Consider the following 27,106-nt stretch of genomic DNA (forward strand, 5'->3'; position numbering starts at 1 on the left):
GTGTCCTAAATCAGGATACCAGTTATTTATAACAACCCTAATGAAGTGTACACGTTTGAAAAGCCGCGAGCACGTTCAGCCAGGAAGGCTAATTTTACTTTCAGAGGATCACATCTACCAAGGCAGGATGTTTGCGGGCCTCCTCAGTGGCCTGGCCATTGAGTCCATAGGGATTAAATCGAGTGATAAACATATTTTTCTTCCCTCAGTGGTCAAGGAAACCTTTATAAATGTTTTCATTTCTGGCGAGAAATATGGTGGAATGAGTCACTTTTTTGTTTTTATTTAAGGGGGGGTTTCAGCACAACATTAAATCTTTCTTAAAGGCCCAAGGTTTCTATAGCAACAAGTTATGATTTATCAAGGCTAAATGAAGGGAGACTAGTAGGGTGGAATTAAGTTGCTAGGTAATCGAGAAATTAAAAAATATATCCTAGTCTTTGAGGGCATATGTGTAATTGTAATATTGTGACAGAGTGGAACACGGTGTGTTTTAGGGATGGCCCAAGACCCTTAGACCCCACTTTATGTCTTCTCCCCTTTCCTCCCTGCTGGTGCATATAGTGACCTGAAGTCCCACCTACTTGGTGACCTTCCCTGCTACCATTCTATCTAGTTCAATCTCTCTTTTCTAAATATCCATTGATGGATGTGACTCTAATGTGTTGGTCTCCAGCTAGGTTGTAAGGTACTTTAGTGGCCACATCTCTTCTCCTCTTACTCTCTCCTTGCCCCATAGTTTGAAACAAAGGGACCAATCTTCTTGGTCCTTCAGTACTCTACTGTCACCTTTTAGCAAAGCAATCAAAACCAAACATTCTGTCAGCCTTACAGTTGGATTAGAATTCACGTTAGGTTAAATAGAAGAGAATACTGATTTCATTTCTGTTCATACAAGTCTGAGGGTGGGGTGAGCAAAATGAGCTGATAAATTTGAGGCACATATTTACAAAGTTCTAAGCAATTTAATATCCTTGAGGGAGTGAGATTACTTCTTGGCAATGGATCGACTTGATAGAATTGGAGGGTGTTAAGAAAGATGGATGAATGTTGGGTTTGGACGATTTCCATAAAGAAAGCTAGACAATTTCCCAAGATCTATGTCTTTGGTCACAGATTACAAGGCCATTGCTTAGTCCTTTCCTACCTCATAAAATACGTATAAAACCAGTAACAAAACCAATTGCTGTTGAGTTGTTCTGACTCACAGCAGCCATTTTACTCCACAGGGTACTAGATGAATGACCAATGAGCCTGTGAGGTGTTTTTTTTCCCCCATAAGATTCTTCTAGGGTTATCCAGTTCAGGCTTGATATCAGTCCTTCTTTATAGACAGAAATGTCTTTGAAGGCAAGCACCATGTGTAGACCTTGGTGCATGAGCCCAGTAAAAACTAGTGGAACAGAGAAGTCTAGAATAGGGTATATGGAAGAATAGTCATTCCATGAGAGGGTTCTGGGGTTGATGAAAATTGGAAAACTTGGAATATGCCTTTCTATCTTGTATATTCACAATGATATTAGCATTTGAAGATTCCAAAGCATTTTATGTAAGGACTCCTGTTGGTACAAAAAAAAAAAAAAAAAAAATTATTATTATTATTTTTTTTTTACAGTTTTGCCCAAACATAGTTAACCGCAGTTATCTTTTTTTTTTTTTCTTGTGGTACATCCAGCAACATCTTGCCCCACAAACCCATATGGGAAGCACTGGGCAAGATGGGTCAGAGCCCTAGAGCCAAGTAGGAGCCCCCAGTGTTGACTGGCTCAGAACACGGCTGAAGTCAGAACAACACAAGCTATTACTTTTTCATATGAAAAAAAAAAGGTTCATATGAGAGTCCTTCAAATACTGGAAGGCAGCTCTCAGGTCCTCTCCTCTCCAGGCTCTCCATCCTTAGTGCCTCCAGTCATTCTTCATTTTGCACCAGCTTCTAGATGTTTCCAAATACATCAATGCCCCTCTTAGATGGTCATGCCCATAACTGAGGCCAAATCCTCCAGCATTGATCTGACAAGTGAAGAGTAGGGTAGGGTGATTATTTCTAGAGATTTGGGCACTATGCTTTTCTTAATATAACTTTCATTTATGTTAGCTTTTAGAAAGTTCTGTAATATCATTTAGCCCATATAAGGTTGTAGATAATTAAGCCCTTTAAAGATTTTACCATTGATCATTTGTTATGAAAAATGCCCCATATTGTATTTGTGGAACTGATTTCTTTGAATGAAAATATTAGACTTTGCACTACTCCTTGTTAAAGCTTGTTCCCATTGGTTTATTTATTAACTTACTCAACAAATACTAAGTGTTAACTGTAATTTTATCTTCCCTTTTATATCTTTTATATCCAGAGAGAGAATACTTCATGAGAATAATTCATAAGCTTTCTCTATTTCTCTGAAAAAGATAATTTGTTCTGTAATATTCTGAGATAAATATTTTAAAAATTAGGCTATGTCATCTATGGTCTTAACTTCTATGGATGAGTGCAGCTGAACCTATTTAATTGAACTTAGGATCTCTTCATTTATAGAGGAGTTAGTTCCACTTACAAATTCCCCTGTTGGTGCCATACTCCCAACGGTCCCTTTACAGAGTGCTCTCAGGGGGGACATTAGTGACTCTATGAGCTTTGGAAGCTTTGAATTCTATAGCTTAGTTGAGTATAATTTATTTCTGTATTTTACCAGGCCAGAGCAGAGGCAATTTCTCAGAAAAGACTCCCTGACCTTCCAGAGTGGGTCAAAACCCGTTAGTATTGGCTCTCATGGCACCAATACCTCTCCTTTGTTGTACTTATTGCGGCTGTAATTTTACAGTTATTTATGATTATTTAATTAATGTCTGTTGGCTTCACTAGACTGTAAGTATCATGAGGACAGGAATCACACCTGTCTTGTTCTCCATTGTATCTCCAGAGCCCCCCCAGAGTACCCAGTAGGTGCTCAGCAAACGCTTGTTGAATGACTGAGCGAGCACACTTTTCATTTAGATAAACAGAATCTTGGTGTTGGAAAGGAAAGGAGATTCACAGTCATCCAGCATAATTTCATGCTGGAATCACCCCAAGTGACCAGTCAGTGGTTTTCTTCCAAACCCCCGCTTGAGTGGAGAATCCACTCCTCACCTCCTGCAGCAGCCTGGGATTCCGGAGAGGACTCAGAGTCGGGCACCCCAAGGTCTTTGTGATAAGAGGCAAGCTTTAGAAAAGGGAGAAGTTAACTTGCAAAGAGTTTCAAAGGATCAGACTTCAGAAGAACTAGCTCATCAAATAAAACAAACCACCAACATTTAAAAGAAAAGAGACACAAACCCATATGTAATATTACTGAGGTTACAAATATACATTAGTCTGTTCATGGTGGAGAAACAGCAACTTTCTCACATGATTCTCATAACCACAGAGGCTGCCTCCTTAAACATCAGCATCACGAAAGCCAAGGATAAAGATGTGTTTGTTAGGGAGTCAGAAATGGTCACAGTTTTATAATATTTTGGGCATCAGCACTAGACAAGGTGAACCTGTTATTTTTGATTGATCTCATGGCGCAAAGTTGTTTTTTTCCTCCTAGTTGAAGAACATAATGTACACGTCATGCATTATGGTGGCAGGGCAACATGTCATTTCTGTCTCACCTTGAACCTGGTGGGAAATTGGGAGGACAGTTCAACGTGATGTCGCTGAATGGAATAAAATATACCAGCAAATTATGATCAGGTCAGGTTTGGTGGTTAGCAATATCTTTTTACCTGTTCCATCTTCAAAATGTTCTAGTGATAATACAGGAGTCCCTGGGTTGTGCAGATGGCTAAGCACTGGACTACTAACTGCAAGGTTGGTGATTTGAACCCACCCAGAGGTACCTTGGAAGCAAGGCCCAATGATCTGCTTCCAAAAGGTCACAGCCTTGAAAACCCTATGGAGCACTGTTCTACTCTGAAACACATGGGGTGACCATGAGTTGGAATCAACCCAATGGCTATTGGCTTGGTTTTTGATTTAGTGATAATACATCACATAGGAGTGAAAACTTGAAGTACAGCATTAAAGCTTTGCTGATTTTTTTTTTTAATTTCTTATTAAAAGTCCTTCATGTCTGCACATCTTTTCATTGATCTACTCTACAATGTTTCTTGAATTTCTACTGTGTCCCAAACACTGTATTAGGCTCTGAAGATAATGGTGAGCAAGACCTCCTTGTGGAGGGCTCCATGGAGTTTACATCTGGGGAAGGAAGTCAGACCCTAGCCAGGTAATTACAAGTGCACCAAGTTATAGAAGGTGAAGAACAGAGTTCTCTGATTTATAGTCAGGGCACCTAACCTGGTTTTGCAGATGCAAGGATCAGATTTTCTATCTAGCTCTGTGCCCATTTTAATTTGCATAGCTCTTGAGTACCTTTCCAAGTAGGTAAAACCCCAGGGGAAGGTTGGTTGCTCCAAACTGAGGAGATTTCCCAAACACAATACCCCAATAGAAATAGGCTTGTACCCTTGTTATAACTAACTCAGTTAAACTGTTACTTGCATGTCTGCCGTTCTCACCTGTATGTGTTCATCTGTGAGGGCAGAGGACATGGCTTCTTTATCTCCATATTTGACTGTGTCCTTGCAACATGGTAGCCACTGATTTATTTTGTTGAGCGTGAAATGAAGTTTATGTTAAGACACAGTTCCTGCCCATCAGGCAGAGACGGATTACACAATAAACAAGGTACGCCTGGGTTTGCTTGTCCTTACTTACAAATCTGTAGTGCACAATTTCACCTGTTTTTCACCACATCTAGTCTGAATTGACTCGACGGCAATGGGGTTGAATACATTAGCAAGTAAACACAAGTAAGCTGTGCGCACCCTGCTTGCTGGTTAATCTGTCCCTGCCATCAGGCACTTACTATCTTCCTCCAAAGGCACCTCGTGGGAAGGAAACAGAGTTCTAGGAGCAGTCACAAGGCAATGCAGGATTAATTGCTAAATGGAAAGTCTGGGGGGCCATGGGGGAGAGCATCCTGGGAGCTGAAGTGGTCTGGAAAAGGCTTCCTGAGGAGCTCACCCTTCCTTTCAGAGTGAAGTCATCTAGGCAGAGGAAGGCAAAGAGGACTACAGACAGACAGAGCAGGTCTGCTGAGCCTCCCAGCCAGTCAAGCTGAGTTCTGACCATGTTCTGGGAAACTGTTATTGCGAACTGTCTGTGTGCCAGGCACCAGCTCAGCATGCAGCTCATAGTCTAGGGTGGGGTCAGACAAGTAATGATACAACAGGGGTAAGTACAGGGTACTGCACTAGCACCTAGAAAAGAGAGACAAAGAAGGTGTAATGGATGAGGCTGACGTGGAAAGTAATTGCAAGAGATATTAGCCAGGCTAATATGTAGGGTGGAAATTTCCAGACAGAACAGCATGTTCAAGAGTCTGGAGAGGAGAGAGAGACAGAGAGGGAAAGACAGAGAGCCAGACAGGCAGATGCTAGTGCTTTTGGAGAACTCCATGGAGCTGTTTTTGAGCTGCCATGTCCCCATTCTTAGGTCCGTCTAGCCAGGGCAGGAGCCGGGGCAGTTCCTGAAGTGCCCATACTGGTAACTGCAACTTAATCCCTAAACTGTTAGCTCCTGGCTCCTTCAGCAAGGTCTGACATTTTTCTTGGATGAGACCCCAGAATATGCCCTGACTGAGCTGAGTTTGTACTTATCACAGGGTGCTGAATAGGCCGAAGTAAAGTGACAGGTGTTTGAAGATGCTGAAAGAGCAGAATTCCCTTGCACTCAGTTGGCCCCTTGGCTGGACCAAGTATGAAGAGACCCAATGCCAAACCCGCCACTGTTTCTGTGTCGGCTGGGCCTAGTGGTCCTTGCTGATAGTGTTTTCCCTTTTCTCACAGTTAAGCGATCTTACCTTCTTTTCCTTTTCTTAAATATAAAGGAAAAAAAATGATACAAGTAATCCACGTTAATTATGGGAAAATTAGATAAGGAAAAAGAAAAAAAAAACACTAATTCTGTTGTCTAGAGAAAAGAACATAATGGGTTATATTCTTCTGTTTTCCTCCCTAATATGTATAATTGGGGAGCATTATTTTAAATAATTTTCACTAAAAGTTTTTTATGTTTGTCATTATTCACAATGGTATTTTGCATTTATATGTTACTTAGGGATTTATAAAATACTTCCATTTTATCACAGTAATTTCTCACAACTGTGTGAAAGAGGTGGTTTTATTCTCATTTTACAGTTGAAGAAACCGAGACTCAGAAAAGTTAAGTGAATTGTCCAAATTCAAACAGCTTATAAGCATCAGAGCCTCAAAGTCAAGTTTTCTAACGCTTAAGTATAAAGCATTTTCCACTGAAACACAACTGCAGAAACAACAACAGCTTTAGAAATACACAACACACACACACACACACACACACACGCCCCATTGCCTTTTTTCCCACTGGAAACCTGTTATGGTTCAGCAAAACACTGAAAGAAATGAAATTTACCCAGCTTTTACGAGTATTAATCATAACTCCTAGAGTTTTGACACATCCAAGGTGATTACTGGTGTTAATCAGAATTTCCAGAGACTGATGATCTTGCAAATGGACTAGAATATTTGCTTATGTTACCCAGAACATATATTTTGTGTATAATATTTGGCCATGTGATTTAGTTATCTCCAAGTAATTTGGTCAGAGTTGGGTATGATTTTTTATTTTATTTTCATTTCCACAGAAAAGAAAAAGCCAAATTCCTTACTTTGAGTAGGAAAAGAACGAAGGAACACTGCCCCCATGCTTTGCTTCAGCCTAGCCTAAAAGAAAAAAGAAAGTAAGAAAAAGAATAAAAGGAAAGGAGAAAAAAACCAGAGGAGCACAAATAATTCCAAGCTGTATACTGCTGTCACGAATTCCCAGTATATGAGGGAAGCTGCCAAAATCTCGCTTCTCAGGATGAACTGTTTCCAAAACATATCATCATTTGCAAAAGGAGAGAGCTAACTTTCTGTTCCTTAAAATAGCAGTAAAGGCAAATAGATAATAAAAATAGGTAAACATTTCCAAAATTTGTTATAAAATGCTAAAAATATTGCCTAATATCTCTAGTTTTAGTAGCATCCAGGTTTAGAACTGTGGCTTCTAAAAGTGGTAGCCTACTGAAGAGAAAATCTTGTGAAAGAAAAAGTCTTATGTTCTCATCAAACAAAAAGAGAAAGAGAAAACTTTGGAGTAGATTCATTTGTTTGTTCGTTTACGCACTTCTTCTCAATTAGTTATTTACCTTATTCCATGTGCTATGCGAGTCACCAGGCTTAGTTACAAGGATAATTAAGAGATTGTCTCTGCCTTCAAGAAGCTCATGGTTAGTTGAGAGACAGACTCATAAACAGATGGTTGAGGCTGAAGGAGGATGGCGGCATACGAGATATTTTGAGCACATTGCTATAGGAAAAGAGAAGGAAGCTCATAACTGTTCAGGGAAGCAGGGAGCTAGACTCACAGAGAGGAGTGGACATTTGAGGTTGGTCTAGAAGGGTGAAGAGGGGGAAGGAAACAAACTTACCACATATATGCTATGTAACCAGCATTGTGCTAGGTACTCTGACAGTGCCACGAAGACCCAGGCACTTAAAAATTTCATGGCATGATAATATGCCAGACACTATTATAGAAGAGTTATATAGCATCTGTCTTAGTTATCTAGTGCTGCCATAACAGAAATACTGCAAGTAGATGGCTTTAACAAAGAGAAAATTTATTTTCTCACTGTCTAGTAGGTTACAAGTCTGAATTCAGGGCTCTGGCTCCAGGCGAAGGCTTTCTGTCTCTGTTGGCTCTAGAGGAATGTCCTTGTCCTCAATCTTCCCCTGGTCGAGGAGCTTCTCAGGTGCAGGAACCGCATGTCCAAAGGACACACTCTGCTCCTGGTGCTGCTTTCTTGGCAGTATGAGGTACCCAACTCTCTGCCTGGTTCTCTTTCCTTTTATCTCTTGAGAGATAAAAGGTGATGCAGGCCACACCCCAGGGAAACTCCCTTTACCTTGGATCAGGGAGGTGACCCGAGTAAGGGTTATGTTACAATCCCAACCTAATCCTCTCAACATAAAATTACGATCACAAAATGGAGGACATCCACACAATACTGGGAATCATGGCCTAACCAAGTTGATACACACATTTTTTTGGGTGGGGGGCATAATTCAATCCATGACAATGTCCTATTCAGAAATCCAAAAATAGAGCCTAATATAATCTGGGGGGTTTTTTAGAATAATGAATTTAAAGGCAAAAAAAAAAAAGAGAGAAAGTTGTGTTCCACATAAGGCCCCTTGGAAAAGTGTCTCCATCTTCTTTTGCCAAAGAACATGCATATAAACACATCCAGAGGTGCCAGTTTGTTAATTTTGGTAAAGACTTTAACAAGGCCTTTAGCCGGAGACAGATGTGTCGTATATTAACCAGTCCCTGTTGGTTAAAGAAAGATGTCCTAGAATTGGAGTTATTAGATCCAAATTTAGATTCATTTTTAAGACTTTGATACTTTTTGTCAAATTGTTTTCTGAAAGATTGTACCAGTGTCCAGCCCACCAGCGGCACATTGAAATCCCATTTTCCTTATACTTTCTGATGCTGAGCGTTCTCATTTTTCAATCTATGGCTACTTATCAGGGAAACAGCAGTTTCTTATTATGGTTTTAACTTTATTTTCTCTTATTATAAAGATAATGGCAGCTTTTTATCATGTTAACGGGTTATCTATATGTATTGTCTACTGATATATATCCTTTGCCTGTTTTTCTGTTGAGGTTTGGCCTTTTTCTTAACATGTAAGACTTTTTTTTCCTATTTTAAGTGTATTAAACATCTACCTTACATTGGAAAGGTTTTTTGGTCAATGGCCTTTTGATTTTATCTATAGTAGTTTTCTTGTATACAAATGCTAATTTTCAAGGTAGGCAGATACGTCCATTTTTTTCCCCTTATGAATTCTTCATTTACATGTATTTACCACCTACAAGTCTTAAAAAATACTTACCAGTATCTTCTAGTACTTAAAGGTTTCAGTTTTTACGTTTGAATTTTTAATCCCTCTGGAATTCCTTTAGGTATGGTGTTTTGTAAGGATAAAATGGAATTTTTTTTACTACTGTTTAGCCAGTTATCCAAACACCATTCAGAAAGTAAGCCGTCCTTTTCCGGCAGGCTTGAGACACACCTTTATCATATTCTTGAGTCTCATGTGTGCTTGGGTCTTTTGGGTCTTTTCTAGGCTCTTTCTTTTGTTCCATTGAGCTATCAGACTATTTTAATTATTGAAAATTTATGATGGTGGCTCATGTCCCTTTGCGGCTTCCCTTATTTATTTATTTTTTTCTTTTTCTCTCACATTCATGCTTTATAATTGATATATAAAATTCCACCAAATTATTCCACTGACATTTTTATTGGCATTTGCTTATATATCTCAATTACTTTGGGAAGCATCAACTTCTTTTCAGTATTGTGTCTCTTTATTCCATATGTGATTTTCTCCACCAACTCAAGTCTTCAGTAAAGTTTGTGACTTTTTTAGTTGGGTCTGCATGCTTATTGAGGAGCCCTGGTGGTGCAGTGGTTAAGCACTCGGCTGCTAAACAAAAGGTTGGTGGTTTGAACCCACTAGCCACTCTGAGGGAGAAAGGTCAGGCAGTCTGCTTCTATAAAGATTACAGCCTTGGAAACCCTATGGGGCAGTTCTACTCTGTCCTGTAGAGTTGCTATGAGTCGGAATCGACTCAACGTTTTTTGGCATGCTTACTGTTGGGTTTATTATCAAGTATTTTGGAGAAATCGTGTGGTAAACAGCTGCTTGCTTCTCCCTGCCAGGTTCTGACCACATCCGTGAGAAGGATGGGCTCTGGGCCGTCCTTGCCTGGCTCTCCATCCTAGCCACCCGCAAGCAGAGCGTGGAGGACATACTGAAAGATCACTGGCAAAAGTATGGCCGGAATTTCTTTACCAGGTAAGCCACAGCCTGGCTGGGATGTGAGGTAGGGTGAGAAAACAGGCAGTGAGAATTCTCAGACATACAGTTTTTTTTTCCTGTCATAAGTCATAATGAAACCCTGATTCATCCAGCCTCTACCAATTAAGGTTTTTTGAAATAGTTCTATCAGAGTTGAGATGAAGTCAACTTTTATGTGAGCCATAAAGAATGAGGCTTAGAAAATTAGTTAACATATTCAAAAGAATAAATGCTTTGTAAGCATTTTAAACTTGGACATGGTAATAACATTGGAATTTGATTCAGGAGAATGCGTCAGAATTTTTTTTCTGCCCCTTACTAGGTTGGGAAATCATTTAACCCCTTGCTGTACTTGAGTTTTCTCATCTGTAGAAATGAGAAATAAGAGTCTAATAAGGATTAAAGGATTAAAGAAAATATGCATCTGCAAGTGTTTTGTAAATTCTAGGATCACTAAATGTCTGAAAAAGGTTTTTTCTTAAATTATGGAAAAAATTAGCTTAGTACAAATAAACTTTTCCCTTTCATTAAAATAGGTCCCCAAAGGATATATACTTGACATTCATTGATTCAACAAATATTTACTCTACACCTACTTTCTGCCAGGTCCTGGGAGTCCATCAGTGAACAAAATGCTTAGAATACTTAGTAATTCTTCTTTACCATACGTGCTCCTATTTCTAAAAACATTGAATTTTTTTTTTTTGCCAGTAGTGCTTTTCCAGTTTGCCTTTTCTCTTAATAAGTGTAAAAACCTACCAACATTTTTTCTGACCCTTACAGTTCCAATTCTGGGAAGGAAATATGAGAAGACAGATCTTCGATAGATTGTTAATCTGTAAGAAATGTATAAATGTGATTTCTCTGGACCTCAGTTGCCTTTTCTGTAAGATAGGTAGGTTGGAGTAGAAATTTTAAACATTACAGTTCAGATTTCAGAGTCTGTGATCTCCAGATAGTCAAGAAAGAATTCAACCTTAAGCACCTTGAGTTCCTCGATTAGAATCCTTTTAACAACTTTGGACAAGTTCACTGATCTTTTCCTCCCTCGGATTATTCTTTGGTGGAAGGTGTAGGTAATAAATAGTATCACTTGGTGCCATACAGTAGTGGGGCAGTGGTGGCTTAGTGGTAGAGTTCTCACCTTCCATGTGGGAGACCAGGGTTGAATTCTTGGCCAACGCACTTCCAGAGCAGCTAGCACCCGCCGGTCAGTGGAGGCTTGTATATTGCTGAACAGATTTCCAGATGAAGACAGACTAGGAGGAAATTCCTGGTGATTTACTTCTGAAAAATCAGCCAGTGAAAACCCTATGGATCACAGTGGTGTGATTGCACTGTGCATGGGATCACTATGACTAGGGGGCCAACTCAATGGCACCTAACTACACCAACAACAGTGACAACCGTATAGTAGACCTGGGAACCAAGGCAAGAACCTCTGCTCTTTCAGAGCTGGAAAAACCTGGTCATTCAGAACAGCAGTCATGAACTCTTCACAGTCTAGGGCATCATGAAATCAGGAACATGTCTGTTTTCGTGTTCCATGGTATTTACCAAATGCCTAACTCACAGTAGAGACTGTGTAAATATTTTTTGAATAGATAAATGAATGAGTTAATGAATCAGCAGTAGGCCAGAGTGGAGTAAGTTTAGGAGGGTTCATTCAGAGAAACAGTCATTCTTGAATTCAGGTCCCTATGTGAAAACTGTTTTAATATACATCTCTTAATTTCAAGTATAACTACTAAACAAGTATTGCAAATCAAGTCCTTAGAACCTGTATTTATGAATAGTTAGGACTCCATTATATCCTCCATTTATTGAACAAAAGCAATTTTTGTTAAATGCCCTTTTGCATGCATTATTTCATATTAGTGTTAAAACAGTTATTTATGAAGCACCTGAGATTCTGAGAGATGAAACAACTTGCCCATAGTCACACAGTTAGTAACTGGTAGAGGCTGGTTTCACAGCTAGTTCTGTCTGATTCCAAAGCTCAGATTCTTTCCATTACACCCCTCCGTGCCTAGGATTTATAGAACATTTCCCTTGAACACCCAAAGGTCACAGATGTAAAGCACAAACACCTGGTTGTAATTTCTTGCTGTTTATCATTTTAACTGGAGAAAAGAGCTGACTTCAAGATTAAGGGGACTGTTTTGTCCTTGATTCATAGAATCCTGGAGCCAGAACAGGTTGGCCTTAATTCCTGGTATTTCTCATGTCTCAGAGGTGTCATCTTGCACATATCATATTTGTTTCACTACTGCAAATAAATATAGACTCTGCTATCTTGAGCCTTTAAAAAATAACTCTCTCAAGAGGGTATATGCCACTAGGTCAAGAAAATCCACCTGTAAGAGTCTTTAACCTCATAACGAAGAAGTCAAGAACAATTCTTGAAGCAAAAAAAGATAGTTGTACAATTAATTTGTGATGCACTTTTTTTTTTCTTGGCCCTCACACATTCACATGAGGTTTCGCCTTGGACCAGAATCCACTCTCACTGAAACGATGGAGGCGTTTCAGGTGTAAAGAGTTAGGGTTTGGCTCCTTCATCTGGTCAGTGAAAACTTGGCCTCATTTTCGGAAGCTCATGTGGAGACTGGAACTCTCCTTAGCCAAAATCTCAGCAGCCTCAGTCAGGTCCCAGATGGGAAGCAGTCCCATCATTCACCCTAAAGAGCTCAAGGCATTAGCAGGAAAAGCGCCTGAGTCATTTGCTTGTTTATGCAGAGTTCTCTGGAAATAACATTGTTTTTAATTCACCTCAGGATGTGGTGGTTAAATATTAGGTAGTATCTCTCAAAGTCTTTGAAGGTTTTTTCTGTAGAAAAGCCAAGATGGAGGGTTTCTGCTTATTCGGAAGCTCTTAACTCTTCCCTGAAATCCTCCAAGCTGGTAATTTTTCTGCCCTTCCTTCCATTCCTGGCTTGATCTATCCCCAGTGACTGACAAGCTCATTTATTTGCCAGCTTCTTCTGAAGTTAGACAGTTTTGGGGGAGGCCCAAACAAACGATGATGAAGGTGCCGAAATACCTTTGTATGATGTGAACTCAGCCTGTGAGCCTCACCTTTACAACTTCTTCCAGGTATGATTATGAAGAGGTGGAAGCTGAGGGAGCAAACAAAATGATGAAGGACTTAGAGGCCCTGATGCTCAATCGCTCCTTTGTGGGGAAACAGTTTTCAGCAGGTGACAAAGTTTACACTGTGGAGAAAGCAGATAACTTTGAATACAGTGACCCAGTGGATGGAAGCATTTCAAGAAATCAGGTAGGAACAGATTTATGTGTATGTGGGAAAGAGACCTCAGAAAGAGCTTCATCTCTGAAGTCTCAAGGGAGAAAAGAAAGGCCCTTTGGTCATATTTCCTTTGCTGCTTTGTTTTTCTAGGGTAGTTGTTCTCAACTGCTTTTCTGCTGAGTCACACATCGACACCCACAGGTACTAGTAAGGAAATGACTTTTGCCCAGGTCCTATGTAATGCTCTATGCGCTCATTCTGGAATTATTATCCTAGACTTCAGAGGGATTTTAACACCCTCAGGAATTATATGCAAGATGCAGTGTTGAGTGTTTGTACAGAAAGGAGCCCCAGAATCCAAAAAACAGAAGAGAACTCTTGCTTTAGATATCAACCCCCTCTTTTTTCCTCAAGAGATCGTATAGCAATGACAGTGTGAAAATGACATTATTACAGAGATTTCTTTGATATCCTCTAATTTCTGAAGAAGAAAAAAAAGAAGTAGATAAGCCATTCACAGACTTTGAAACATTAACTGTTACTGTCCATAGCACGTTACTTATAGCACGCCCTGGCACAACAGTGCAGAACAAGATGCTGCATTTCCACACCAACGCTGCTCATCTTTGACAATCACTGGTGTGTAACTTAGGGAGCTAGTGAAGGCTGATGGACGTTGGGCTTTGGGAAGTTAGGGTAGAGGAAAGAGTCCTAGAACAAATGTCAGACAATCTGGATTCTGTCTGCATTCCCTGGGTTCCAGCTGTGACCTTGGGTGAGTCACTTGTCACTAAGCTTCAGTTTCCTCATTAGCAACACGTAAATAATACTTGGCCTTTCTACCTTACACATCGTGAAACTCAAATGAGGTGAAACTGACTGTGCAAATGCTTTGAAATTTGCAAAGCACTAAGTGAATGTAAGAGATTGTTCCTATGGCTCTTGAGCCTTCCAGAGCTAGAATTCAACTTGTTAAAAAAAAAAAACAATTAGCATAGTTTATCTTAGTTATCTAATGCTGCTGTAACAGAAATACCACAAGTGGATGGCTTCAACAAACAAGTTTATTCTTTCACAGTCTAGGAGGTTAGAAGTCCAAATTCAGGGTGCGAGCTCCAGGGGAAGGCTTTCTCTCTCTGTCAGCTCTGGGGGAAGGTCCTTGTCATCAACCTTTCCCTGGTCTAGGAGCTTTTCGGGCTCAGGACTTCCAGTCCAAAGGATTTGCTCTGTTCCTGGCACTACTTTCTTGGTGGTAGGAGGTCCCCTTGTCTCTCTGCTCACTTCTCTCTCTTATATCTCAAAAGAGATTGACTCAAGATACAACCTAATCTTGTAGATTAAGTCCTGCCTCATTAACATAACTACCTCTAATCCTGCTTCATTAATATCATGGAGATAGGATTTACAACACCTACCTAGGGAAATCACATCAGATGACAAAATGTTGGACAGTCATACAATACTGGGAATCATGGCCTAGCCAAGTTGACACACATTTTTGAGGAGCACAATTCAATCCATAATACATGCTTACGAAAATACCTGGTGGGGGTAGGGTGCGATTAGCAAAAAAAAAAAAAAACGTATAATGCATGCATTATTTACATCAAAATATGGCACCTATTGTTTGAACGCTCACTGCACTTGGTTCTGTACTAGAACCTGGATGTATAGAGCTGAATAAATCCTGCCTTCAAATATGGTACATGTGGTGATTACCATCATGATCTGACTTGACCAACCCTTCCAGCCTCCTCTCTCCCATGTTCCCCTCCTGCTCCTCACTTTACTCATTTTGAACCACTAGGAGTTCCTTAACTAATCATATTCTCTCATCACCAACATTGAATATGCTTTTCCCTCTACTTGGAATGCTGTCCTGCAGTCTGTGTTCACTAAGTTCTCCATGATATCTTTGACAGCTTAGCTTAGACATATTTTCCTCCAGGAAATCATCCCTGACCTGCAAGCCTGGACTAGTTGCCCCTCTTATGTATTCTTACTCCTATTGAAGCACTTACCACTTGAGCAAATTATTGCCTGTTTATTTTTCAATGTTTCTTGCTGGACTGTAGGCAACTCAAGGGCAAGATGCTTTGTCCAGAGCCGCAGCATGGTGCCTAATATATCAAAGACATCCAGTAAATATTTGTGGAAGGAAAGGAGGACTGGAGGGAAGAAGGAAAGAAGGAAGAAAGGAAGAAACGGAGGAAGGGAAGGAAGGCGGGCTTATCATCTGTCCAACCCTTGGGTTAAAAGATCTGAAAGCAGAGGGTTTTCTTAATAGAAAGGTCTCGACAATAAGGCACATTATTTCTTTATTTTTAATGATCAAGAGGCAGAGAATTATAGACTGTGAAATAGGCTAGATCTAAGATCTAGTCGATGCTTCTCATTTTACAGATTTACAGATGAGGAATCCAAGGCCCAGTGAGATTAACCAGCTTTCTCAGCTAACTAATGACCTAATTAAACTCTGGGTGGGGTTTGGTGATGAGCAGCAGATGAGAAGGAATGTGTCTCTCCTACTGGCCAGTCTTTGGAGTTACAGAAGATTCTTTTTTTAATAAAAGAATTGTTAGACTCATAAAGCCAGAAGGGTCCTCAGGCAACTGTCTTGCTTAGCCTCTTACCTCAGGCCATGAAATGTCTACCCACAAGTCCTCAAGACTTTGCTCTGAAGCAAGAAGATCACTGAGGAAGAAAGACGCTGCCAGGGAGGGAAGGAGAAGGCAACAGAGAAAAGGGTTGGGCCCTTTGAGTTATCGGGCATCGGTGGAAGATTGACGACTGGGTCATGGTTGATAGGTTGGGAATAGTTAGTGGCTCCCTGTTCTCTTTTTGAGGCTATTAGTGTTTTCACCAAGAGTTCTTCCTCGTCTACCTGAAACCTCTTCTGCTTTGGTTTCAGCCTGTGCTGTCTCTTGGGCCTCCCTAGCCATAAGGTGCAGATTGGCATTCTTTGCCTGCACCATATTACTCTCCTGATCTGGAGATGGAATTTCTGCATCTTGTGGTGTTATTTATTTATTAAGCTTCAAACTGGAATGGCTAGTCCATAAATCACAGAGAAGAGGGGAGGGGAAGGAAAGCCTCACATCATACAACATCACAGGGATCAGATCTCCCACCTGACCCTAGGAATGCTTCTCCCGCATTAGCTAAGGCCCCATTATCTGGATGCAATGAGAGGCTGACAGAAGACAGATTCATGAGGCTCAATTGCTGCCATTTATCAAGCATCTAATCCTCTGATTGATCCAGTATGGATGAAATTAGGTCTTCAAATGGACCCCTCATAATTTGCCAACCTTCTTTATCCCTTCCAGCTTGTGGGGAAAAATCTCTGCTTATCTTTTCCAGGGCTTGCGGCTCATTTTTGCAGATGGTTCTCGCATCATCTTCCGACTGAGCGGGACTGGGAGTGCAGGGGCAACTATTCGACTGTACATCGACAGCTATGAGAAGGACATCGCCAAGATCAACCAGGACCCCCAGGTAATGCCCACACCGTGTGCTCTATGAGTTCTTTCTGTTGGAGGGAATGATTGTGGTTCCACTGAGCCGGTATTTTAACAACCCTTTTCTCCAGTGATCAAACAGGGCTCCAGCTGTGCCCACTTTGCTCCATCTCCCTCTCAATACCTCATAACGACAGTAACAGCTAACAAATAGCTGAGATTTGCTGTTTGCCAAGTATGTTAGAAGCCCATTAGCTGGATATGCTCACTTAATCCTCAAATGGGGTCGATCCCATTATTATCCCTACGTAGAGATGAAGAAACTGAGGCAAAGAAAGGTTACACAGTTAATAGGTTCACTGTTAGTAGTAGATTCCGGATAACTATCTCTGAATCGGCCCCTCATCTGGTGGTGTGATCTGTTGCTGATGAGTTGCTGCTTTGTCTGGTCTAATCACTGGCCCTGGAAGAACACACACTGGGTCTAGATTTGGTTGTAGGGGAGAGACAGTTTCATGGCCCAGCAAGAAATTTCTTCCTTGAAAAATCTAAGGACTTGCAGCCTGGTGGTTTGGGTTCCCCAGCCCCACCCAAAGAGTCTTCAGAAGGACTTGTGAGGGTGAGAACTTAGAGGACAGTCGTCACAATGGAGGAGCCAAAGGGGAGGCAGTGATGCACAGGGGGAGTTTCCCAGAATGTGTTTCTTATAACACACATCTTGGCAGATGGTTTCCAACCAGAGTTCTGTGGCCCAAAAAAAAAAAAAAAAAAAATGTTTAGGAGATTTTGTATGTTACAGTAGCCCTTCTTGGCAATTCACAACAAACAAACAAGCAAGAAGCCAACCAGTTGCCATCAAGTCAGTTCTGACTCATGTGGACCCCATGTGTGTCAGAGTAGAAAAACTGTGCTTCATAGGGTTTTCAGTGGTGGATTTTTTTTTAAATTGTGCTTTAACTAAAAGTTTACAAATCAAGTCAGTCTCTCATACAAGAATTTATATATACCTTGCTATGTACTCCTAGTTGCTCTCTACCTAATGAGTCAGCACACTCCTTCCTTCCACCCTGTATTGCCTGTGTCTGTTCAGGCAGTTTCTGACCCACTCTGCCTTCTCATCTTCCCTCCAGAGAGGAGGTGCCCACATAGTCTTATGTGTCTACTTGAGCCAAGGAGCTTATCCCTCACCGGTATCATTTTCTATCTTATAGTCCAGTCCAGTCCCTGCCTGAAGAGTTGGCTTTGGGAATGGTCCCTGTCTTGGGCTAACAGAAGGTCTGGGGACCTTGGTGGCCGATTTTTTGGAAGTAGATCACCAGGCTTTTCTTCTCGGGCATCTCTGAGTGGACTCAAACCTCCAACTTTTAAGTTAGCAACTGAGTGCGTTAACCCTTTGTACCACCCAGCGATTCCTAGAAACACATAGCCTTCTGACTAATAGTGACCCTACAGAAACAGAGTAAAACAGCCCCATAGGGTTTCCAAGGCTGTAAATCTTTATAAAAGCAGACTGCCACGTCTTTGTCCTGCAGAGTGGCTGGTGGATTTGAACTGCCAACCTTCCTGTTAGCAGTCGAGCATTGTAGCCACTGTGCCACCAGGGTTCCTTCTTACAACACATAGCACATGTTAAAGCCTCTGAGAAGATGTGCAGTAAAGACATCTCTTTTCATCTAACACCTAATTAAAATCCTGTGAAACTCACTTGGAAACCCCTGGCATAGTGGTTTTGAATGTAGGTTTTAGAGTTAGACAGTTCTTGGTTCAAATTCTGTTCCTGTCACTTAATAGCTCTGTGTCCCTGGGTAAGTTATTTCAAGCCTTGGTTTCCTTGCCTATAAAATGGGCAGAGTAATACCCACCTCATAGAGTGTCGTGGGGATTTAAGGAAACAGTACATGTAAAATGCTAAACTCTGTGCCTGCCGCATAGGATTAGCTTTTGAGAAGGGGTAATTCTTATAGTCATTATTACAAAAAGGGAGAGGTGAGAAAATGCTTCACCTTTACAGGTTTTCCAGTGGCTAGGCTCCAGCTTCAATCCTTGAGATCTCTCTTGGGTTGTAGGCATCCCTCAAACTTAAACCAAGGCCGTGGGGTCTGCATTGTAGACCCACAGAATAATAGAGCAAGAGGAAAGGAACTGCACTTGTATCTTTATCATCAAGGTAAATGCCTGGTGCTGGTAGATATGAATAATGAACGAAAAATAAGTTTTTTCCCAACCACAGTCTTAAGGGAGTGGTGGGGAGAGGTGGGATGGCACTGAAGGGTGTAGGATGCTCACAATGTCCAGGTGTGCTGCCATTCCAGTTGGAGAGACATTTTCCCTTACTCCATAGCTTCTGGGTCACAGCCTCAGCACTTTGTTGGGACCGTTCAAGCCCAAAGGGGAATAGCAGATGGGGTGGTCAGCACATGTTGTTAGTTCTCCCTTTCATCTAAGTATAAAAAAAAAACCCAGTAAAGGTAGAAATTTAGATGAGGTGAAGCACCAATGGGCATTAGAAAATGCCCCACTCCTGACTCTGCCATAGAATCACTTTGTCAAATCCTTCACCTCTTTGGGTCTCAGTTTTCTCAACTGTAAAATGGGCAGTTAAACTAGAGCAGTGGTTTTCTTTTTAATATTAAAATATTTAAGCAGCAAAAAAAAAAAAAATTTGTAATGGGAGGTAGATGGCGGGTGTGGCGTTTTGAAACAATCTCTTTGAGTATAGTATAGGAAACAAATTGGACGATGCAAAAGTGGGTGTTGGGGCACTGTTGCTCCAGGAGAGAGAAAGAATGCTAGTTTAGCAAGAGCCATGGCACTGGGATGGAGAGAAGTGGGTGATGCTGAGAGATATTTAGAAGGTCAAAGTCACTTAGCTTTGCTGATGAATTAGACAAGAGAAATGGGAGAGAGGAAGGTATCAAGAATGACTCCTAAACTTTGAAAACACTATGTTAACTGAAAGAAGCCAGACATAAAAGGCCACATATTATACGATTCCATCTATCTGAAATATCCAGAATAGTTAAATCCATAGTAACAGAAAGCAAATTGGTGGTTGCCAGGAGTTGAGGGGAGGTGGGAATGGGCAGTAACTGCTTAATGGGCTGGAATTTTCTTTCTGGGTGATGGAAATATTTTGGATTAGAGGTGGTAGTTGCACAACATTACGAATGTTCTATATAGCACTGAATCATTCACTTTAAAATAGTTAATTTTATGTTCTGTAAATTTCACCTCAATTAATAAAAGAAAAAAGAATGACTCCTAGTTGTTCACTTGCTTTACAGGATAGACTGTGGTATCAATTCACTGACAGGGAATGCTAGTTCTAGACTTTGGAGAAAAGAACATGTGTTTCTTTTTGGACTTAGAGTTTGAGGAGCCCTTGAGACATCAAAAGGAGCCCTGGTAGTGCAGTGGTTAAGTGCTCAGCTGCTAACCGTAAGGTCAGCGCTCTGCGGGAGAAAGATGTGGCAGTCTGTTTCTGTAAAGATTTACAGCCTTGGAAACCCTACGGGGCAGTTCAACTGTGTCCAACAGGGTCACTATGAGCTGGAATCGACTCAACAGCAATGGATTTGGTTTAGTTTTGGGCTTGAGACATCGTCGGCGGTTAGTATGGGCTGGGAGCTCAGAAGCAAGGTCAGGCTAGAACTATGGACATGTGTTTAGAGAAAGTGATGGGAAAGGTTTTTCTCTTTGTGTCTTCCCCAGGTCATGTTGGCCCCCCTCATTTCGATTGCTCTGAAGGTGTCCCAGCTCCAGGAAAGGACAGGACGTACGGCACCCACCGTTATCACCTAAGAAGACAGGCTGAATGTGGTACGTCCCTCCACCCCAGGACCCATCCAAGTCATCTGATGGAAGAGCACAGACGGAACCAAAGTGTATTTACCCAAGCTTTTAGGATTTGGTCTTTCTGCTAACCAGATGGTGATGAATGGTGCATTTGTGAGGCACTGCCAACCAAGATGCTTGTGGGAGCCATGTGGGAAAGAGGACCCAGGGGCTTATACTAATGGCAATTCCTTTTCATGCCCTTACGCAGTGCTGCTGTGTGGGTATTTATCTCCTTAGTACCAGGTACTGTTTACACTGCATTGTAAAATGGAGGCTGAACATCAGCTACAAAGGCCATTATTCATCCTTAGAGTGTGCCAATGAGATGACAGTGTAAGTTACTTTCTCCTTGGTGAAACTTCCCCTCCATTTACTGTTCACATGTAACCCAGCAATTCAATTTCTGGTGCCTTCTCCCCAGTCAGTTTGTTCCACGGAGTGAGACGTACAAATCTCTATCTTATTTTGCAACATACTCCCACTCCCACAGAAATTTTGGGATATTAAAGCAAAATAAGCTGCTATTTCTCGATTGTCTTTTTTCTTTCTTTCTTCCTTAACTACAAAATGCTCTTTTGGTTTCAGAAAGAAAACGTATATTTTTTTGAGGAGGAGAGTGTGATATTTTGTTTTGATGGGAAAACCAGAAAACAAAACAGCCTCAGTGCTAGGTTTAAATCCTTAGACTCAAGAAGTGTAATGTCAAGTTGTAGCAGGGCCAACTGAGCCCTGGGTCCATCTGAGGTAGATAAACTAAGTTTGACATGGTTAACTTGGAATAGGGAAAAGAAGATGATTTCTAGGAGATTAAATAGCAAAGCACTGCCATGTGTCTTCGATGCTGAAATGCTGTGATGCCTATTGAGGAGAATCTAAGAGCAGGGTGACTAGCCATTTGGCTGGAAATCTTGAGCCCAGTGGCATTTTATCCATCTTAGAAAATTTATATTCAGCCCACGAGTATAATGCAGTAAAGAGCATAGACTTGGAACCAACAGACCCAAGTTTGAATCCCACTTGAGACCTTGAGTGACCTTTGACAATCATTTCCTTCATCTTTAAAATGAGTATGCAAATAACTCTGTCTGTAGAGGGTTGTTGAGAACATTGAGTTCACCTTTGAGAAGCAGTGGGCACAGTACCTAGTTTATGGTAGATTGTCAAAGTGGGGACTAAAATTATCTCTACAATGTTGTTTCTAGATTTTAAAGTATTACCCCTAAAATCTACTTTTTAGGAAAAACAAAACTATGACACTAATGTTTATAATGCATTTTATAATCTGTAAGGCACTTCTACAAATTTACCTTGTTGTGTGGGCTACTCTAAAGAGGCAGCCCAGCTTTGCTCTCCTCCTCCCACAGTTTGGGATCCCCATTACAGGTGGCAGGATCTTTATCTAGGGTGAGATTTCCAGTGTTGCCGTATATCAGGAGGGTCCAGTATTGGTTCCGCGTTAGCCCTGTGCCATGTGCTAATACTTTCCATATACTCATTAAATGCTCCCAAAAATTCTCTGAGGGAGGTGCTCTGATTATTCCGTTTTACAGATGAGGTTCAGTTACTTGCCCAGGTTCACATCACTGCAGCATGGTGGCCCCCAGCCAGTCTGGGTCTAGCCCTGCTTGTTTCACCGCTATTCCAAATTGCCTCTTCTGTTTACTGGCTTGTTCTAAGCTATTTCTAACAGGTGGAAGAAAGATGTGAAAATACTCCTGTATTTTATATATTCAAGGGAGACACTGGGTGCCTTTAAAGTCCCTGGGTGGCACAAATGGTTTGCACTTGACTACTTTCAGGTTGATGGTTTAAATGCACCCACCAGTGCCATGGAAGAAAGACCTGGAGATATGCTTCTGTAAAGATTGTTGTTGTTGCTAGGTGCCATCAAGTCAATTTCAACTCCTAAGCAACTCGTAGTGACAGAAAGAACTGCTCTATAGGGTTTTCTTGGCTGTAACCTTTATAGAAGTAGATCACCAGGTCTTTCCTCCCTCAGTGAGTAGGTTTGAACCACCAACCTTTCAGTTAGCAACCAAGCACTTAGTTGTTTGTGCCGCCTGTGCTCCTTTCCATAAAGATTACAGCCAAGAAAACCCTATGGAGCAGTTCTACTCTGTAACACATGGGGTTGCCATGAGTCGGAATCAACCTGATGGCAATAAGTTTGCTTTGTATGTGTGTGTGTGTATGTACCTTTAGGTGTGAGAGACTCTATTAGTTTTGGCATTGTTGTTCCCCCACAGGGGTCTTGATATGTGGGTATGTGTCAGTTATCTAGTGCTGCCATAACAGAAATACCAGAAGTGGATGGCTTTAACAAAGAGAAGTTTATTTCTTCACAGTAAAGTAGGCTAAAAGCTCACAGTCAGGGCGTCAGCTCCAGGGGAAGGCTTTCTCTCTCTGTCAGCCTTCTCATCAATCTTCTCCCGGACTAGGAGCTTCTCTGCACAGGGACCCCGGGTCCAAAGGACTCACTCTGCTCCGGCACTGCTTTCTTGGTGGTATGAGGTCCCCCTGTCTCTCTGCTTGCTTCTCTTTTATGTCTCAAGAGATTGCCTCAAGACACAATCCAATCTTGTAGACTGAGCCCTGCCTTACTAACACAACTGCCACCCATCCTCCCTCATTAACATCATAGAGGCAGGATTTACAACATATAGGAAAATCACATAGTACCTGGAATCATGGCCCAGCCAAATTGATACACACATTTTTTGGGAGGGACATAATTCAATCTATGACAGGAAATGTGTATTGACCCACATTAAGCATGAAATGCTGTGGGAAGGAAAGGATGTGGACACATACTTAATGCCCTCAAAATGCCCCTAAGACTAAGTGGGGGAGTCAAGTCTAGCACCATTAATGATAGAAAACTATATAGGATAATGTCTTATAAATTGTATACGCAATATCTGCTGTCAGAATTCACGTTTTCCACAAAGTATTCTGGTTCAGACATTGGGCTAACTGCTTTCCAGTATTTCCAGTAACCCTCCAAGTGAGACTTTTTTTTTTTAATAATTTTTATTGTGCTTTAAGTGAAAGTTTACAAATCAAGTCAGTCTCTCACACAAAAACCCATATACACCTTGCTACACACTACCAATTACTGCCCCCCAATGAGACAGCCTGCTCTCTCCCTCCACTCTCTCTTTTCGTGTCTTTTTCACCAGCTTCTAACCCCCTCCACCCTCTCATCTCCCCTCCAGGCAGGAGATGCCAACATAGTTTCAAGTGTCCACCTGATCCAAGAAGCCAAGTGAGATTTTTTTTTTTCGCATTTCAGAGTTGAGGCCACTGAAGCTCAACTGAAGCTTAAGTAACTTGCCCCAGGTCCCATGGCTACCATGTAGGAGGACTGAAATTCTGAACCTGAATCTCATTCACTTTCCATGACCCTTCTGCTGCCTTCCCATCTGTTGAATCAGCTGCAGACACTCCCAGGCCTGTGGCCCCTGGAATGGCTCCAAAAAGCTCCTCCTAGTCTCTGATCATAGTTCAACTGCTTTCCTGATCCCACTTGGCTACAGCTTTGGGAGCCAAAAGCTCAGAGGAGGAAGCGGGAGGTGGCTGGGGCTGTGGAGCAGTACGGGTGAGGGTGGGTAAGGCCGACCTTCCTTCTTCTGCGGCTTCCAGAGAGGCAGTCCCAACACATGTGCCCTGGGGAGTGGAGGGAGACAGAACCCTGAGAGGCTGGCCAGCAGCACACAGCCACGTTCCCACCTCTCAGGATTCATGTGGCCTGAGAGTCAAGTCGTTTTCTATGGGGTGTGGTGAGGATTACGGTGAGAAAACTGAGTTGAAACTGTGGAGCCCTGCTCTGAAACTTCACTCTTCCCCCACTGCCCCCACCCGCCCTTGATGTTCATCTGTCACCTCAAGAAACAGCTTCCTGTTCAGGGATGTGCCCCAGGCCCAGAAAATGGCCAGGCTTCTGGAGGGGGCAGAGGGAGAGACTCCACATTGTGGAGAAAGAAAGCAAAGGCCGAGCTCACTACAGTGCTGAGGGGGTCAGAATTTGGGGGTTTGATCTTTCAGCCTCTTTTGCCCCAGAGTTCACCCACATTTCTTGTTGACTCATTAGAAAACTGCTTGCCCTGTTTTGTAAGAATGCTCCAGAAAACATACTATCACAGCTAAGAGACACATGCCTTGTGTTTTTAAGTTCTGAACCATGACAGAAGGGGAGTTGAATATAAGAGTAGTAACAGTCAGGCTCAGAGTCACTGGATCTCCCTGGTCTATGGCAGAGCCTCCTTGTGGTCGTTCTTGCCCCCTCTGATCCATTTTGCACTTCACAGTCTAAGCACTCTGTCTGAAATACTAGATAAAGTCCAAATGCCTTGCAGAGCCTCCAAGGGCCACATGACCTGCCTACTGCTTGCTCCAGCAGCTCCTCTTCCTCTCCTTTCCACATGACATTCGATGCTTTAACCATGTGGAACCAGCTGAAGCATCAAATGTCTCAGGAAATACCAGGCTGTCTTGCCTCCAGGCCTTGGTACATGCTGTTCCCTCTGCTTGGCACACCTTTTCTCTCTGCCTCACCCTCAGTATTCACCCTACCCCTACTAGTTCTTCAGGTCTCAACTTAAACATCGTTTCCTCCAAGAAGCGCTTTCCGAGCCTCCAATGTCTGGTTTGAGAGTTTTTTCTAGTGTTCCCATAGCACCCTGTTTCCCCTGTCATGGCACTTACCATCCTCAGTGTTCATAGCCTGTTTACTTTCTTAAATTCTCATACTGCCTAGAAACTCCTAGAGGGCGGGGACTACTCTTTCACCAATGCGCACCCAGGATCTAGCCCTGTGCCAGGCACATAATAAAAGCTCAATAAATATTTTTGGAATGAGTGAATGAAATCTACTAGATACCCGGCAGCGTGTTAAATTTTGCTGTGACCTCCTCAACCTATGAGGTATGATTATCTTAATTTTACAGATGACAAACGTCTTGACCAATTTTCACAGCTAGTAACTAGCTAACCAAGAATTTGTTCATAAAGCTTCAGAGCCTGCAGGTGAGAAAGCACCCAGAACATAGGTTCAGGGTGGGTACTGGCAGCAGATGAGAGATATGTATCATAGTCACATTGAATAAAACTATTTTAATTTAAATGTTGAAAAGTAATTTATTACCCATAGCTACACAAATTAATTGGAGGTGGAATTGGGGAAAGGCTTTATTAAATTAGCCTGAATATCCCAGAGTGGTGCAAATAGCTAACACACTCAGCTGCTAATAGAAAAGTAGGAGATTCAAGTCCTCCCAGAGGTGCCTTGGAAGAAAGGGCTGGTGATCCACTTCTGAAAAATCAGTCATTGAAAACCCTATGGAGCAGAGTTCGACTCTGATGTACATGATGTCACCATGAGTTGGAGTCAACTCAGCAACAAGTGGTTTGGTTTAGAAAGAGGTTGTTTTTCTTCAAGGAATAGAATCTACAAAGCTAGGCCCCGGACCGTAAAGCTGCTGTCTCAGCAGATTTACAGTAAGGGGTGCCATGGGCAGTGTGTACCCCTGGAAGGCTGAAGGGCTTTTCTCGGTTCCTATTACCAGAACAAGAAGCAGCCTTACAACTTGGCATGCCATTATACAAAAGAAGTGAGGTCACCATTGGCAGGAGCGTGTCTCATGTCTGTCTGATTGTCCTATGGGAACTTTTGAGGTCTTTGGTTTGGTTTTCACCAAATGTGAACAATCCACCTAGATCCATTAAATTGGGTTTGTGGGTGGGGAGTGGGCTAATAACTATTTTCCAGAAAGCATATATTCTGTGATTTACTCAGCGCTCCTCTCCAGTACACAGAAAGGCTGGTTAAGAGCAGCAATCTTCATGACAGTGTTGTTCCTTAAAAGCTGTCTCCATTGGCTTCTGACTTCATTTTTACACTGTGATAGGAGGACTATTATTATCCCAGATAAGAAAACAGAGATTTTGAGAGTTTATTTGACGTGTGCAGAATCCCTCAATCGTGAAGCAAAAAGCAGACCTACCACCACCACCTACCTAGGGGCTTTGGGAAATGTTTTTTTCTGGTTAACAATTGCTGTGTAACAAAGCACCCCAAAAATCTAGTGGCGTTAAATAACCATTTTATTATGCTGGGTCAGGAAATCAGATGAGCACAGTGGGAATAGCTTGTCTTTGCTCCGTAATGCCTAGGGCCCCACCTGGGAAGACTGGAACAGCCAGGAATAACTCAAATGGTAGGGCGCTGGAATCATTTGGAGACTCTACTCACAGGCTGGGTTCAGCTGAGACTATCAACTGCTGTGTCTACACATAACCTCCCCATGTGGCTTGGGTTTCTCACAACATGGTGTTGGGTTCCAAGAGGGAGCTTCCAAAGAACAGGCGTTCCAAGAAACCTAGGCCGAAGCTGTGTCATCTTTTCTGACCTAGCCTTGGAGCTGTGTAGTCACTTCTCCCACATCCAACTGGTTATAAGCAAGCCAATCAGGCCAACCCAGATTCAAGGGGAGGGGAATTAGACTCTGTCCCTTGATGGGGGAGTGGCAAGGTTGGATTACAAAAGAGCACGTGAGATGAGAACTAATATGGTA

The 27,106-nt window shown here is 41.9% G+C and overlaps 1 protein-coding gene across 2 annotated transcripts in view; it reads left to right on the forward strand.

The window, feature by feature from the left end:
* The window catches only part of PGM1 (phosphoglucomutase 1), an 87,649-nt gene extending 61,626 nt beyond the window's left edge, over nucleotides 1–26,023 (forward strand). Inside the window, exons 8-11 of one of the 2 annotated variants that reach the window (XM_003411043.4) lie at nucleotides 9,848–9,983; nucleotides 13,083–13,266; nucleotides 16,600–16,734; nucleotides 20,409–26,020. In XM_003411043.4, coding sequence (XP_003411091.1) covers nucleotides 9,848–9,983; nucleotides 13,083–13,266; nucleotides 16,600–16,734; nucleotides 20,409–20,498 — 545 coding nt within the window. In that variant the 3' untranslated portion in view covers nucleotides 20,499–26,020. Of the gene's footprint in view, nucleotides 1–9,847; nucleotides 9,984–13,082; nucleotides 13,267–16,599; nucleotides 16,735–20,408 lie in introns of both variants that reach the window. The other variant, XM_023549504.2, reaches the window with a different exon arrangement.
* Nucleotides 26,024–27,106: the final 1,083 nt, after the last annotated feature.

The sequence above is a fragment of the Loxodonta africana genome, chromosome 3 (genome assembly GCF_030014295.1).
Source record: "Loxodonta africana isolate mLoxAfr1 chromosome 3, mLoxAfr1.hap2, whole genome shotgun sequence".
Classification (NCBI taxonomy): Eukaryota; Metazoa; Chordata; class Mammalia; order Proboscidea; family Elephantidae; genus Loxodonta; species Loxodonta africana.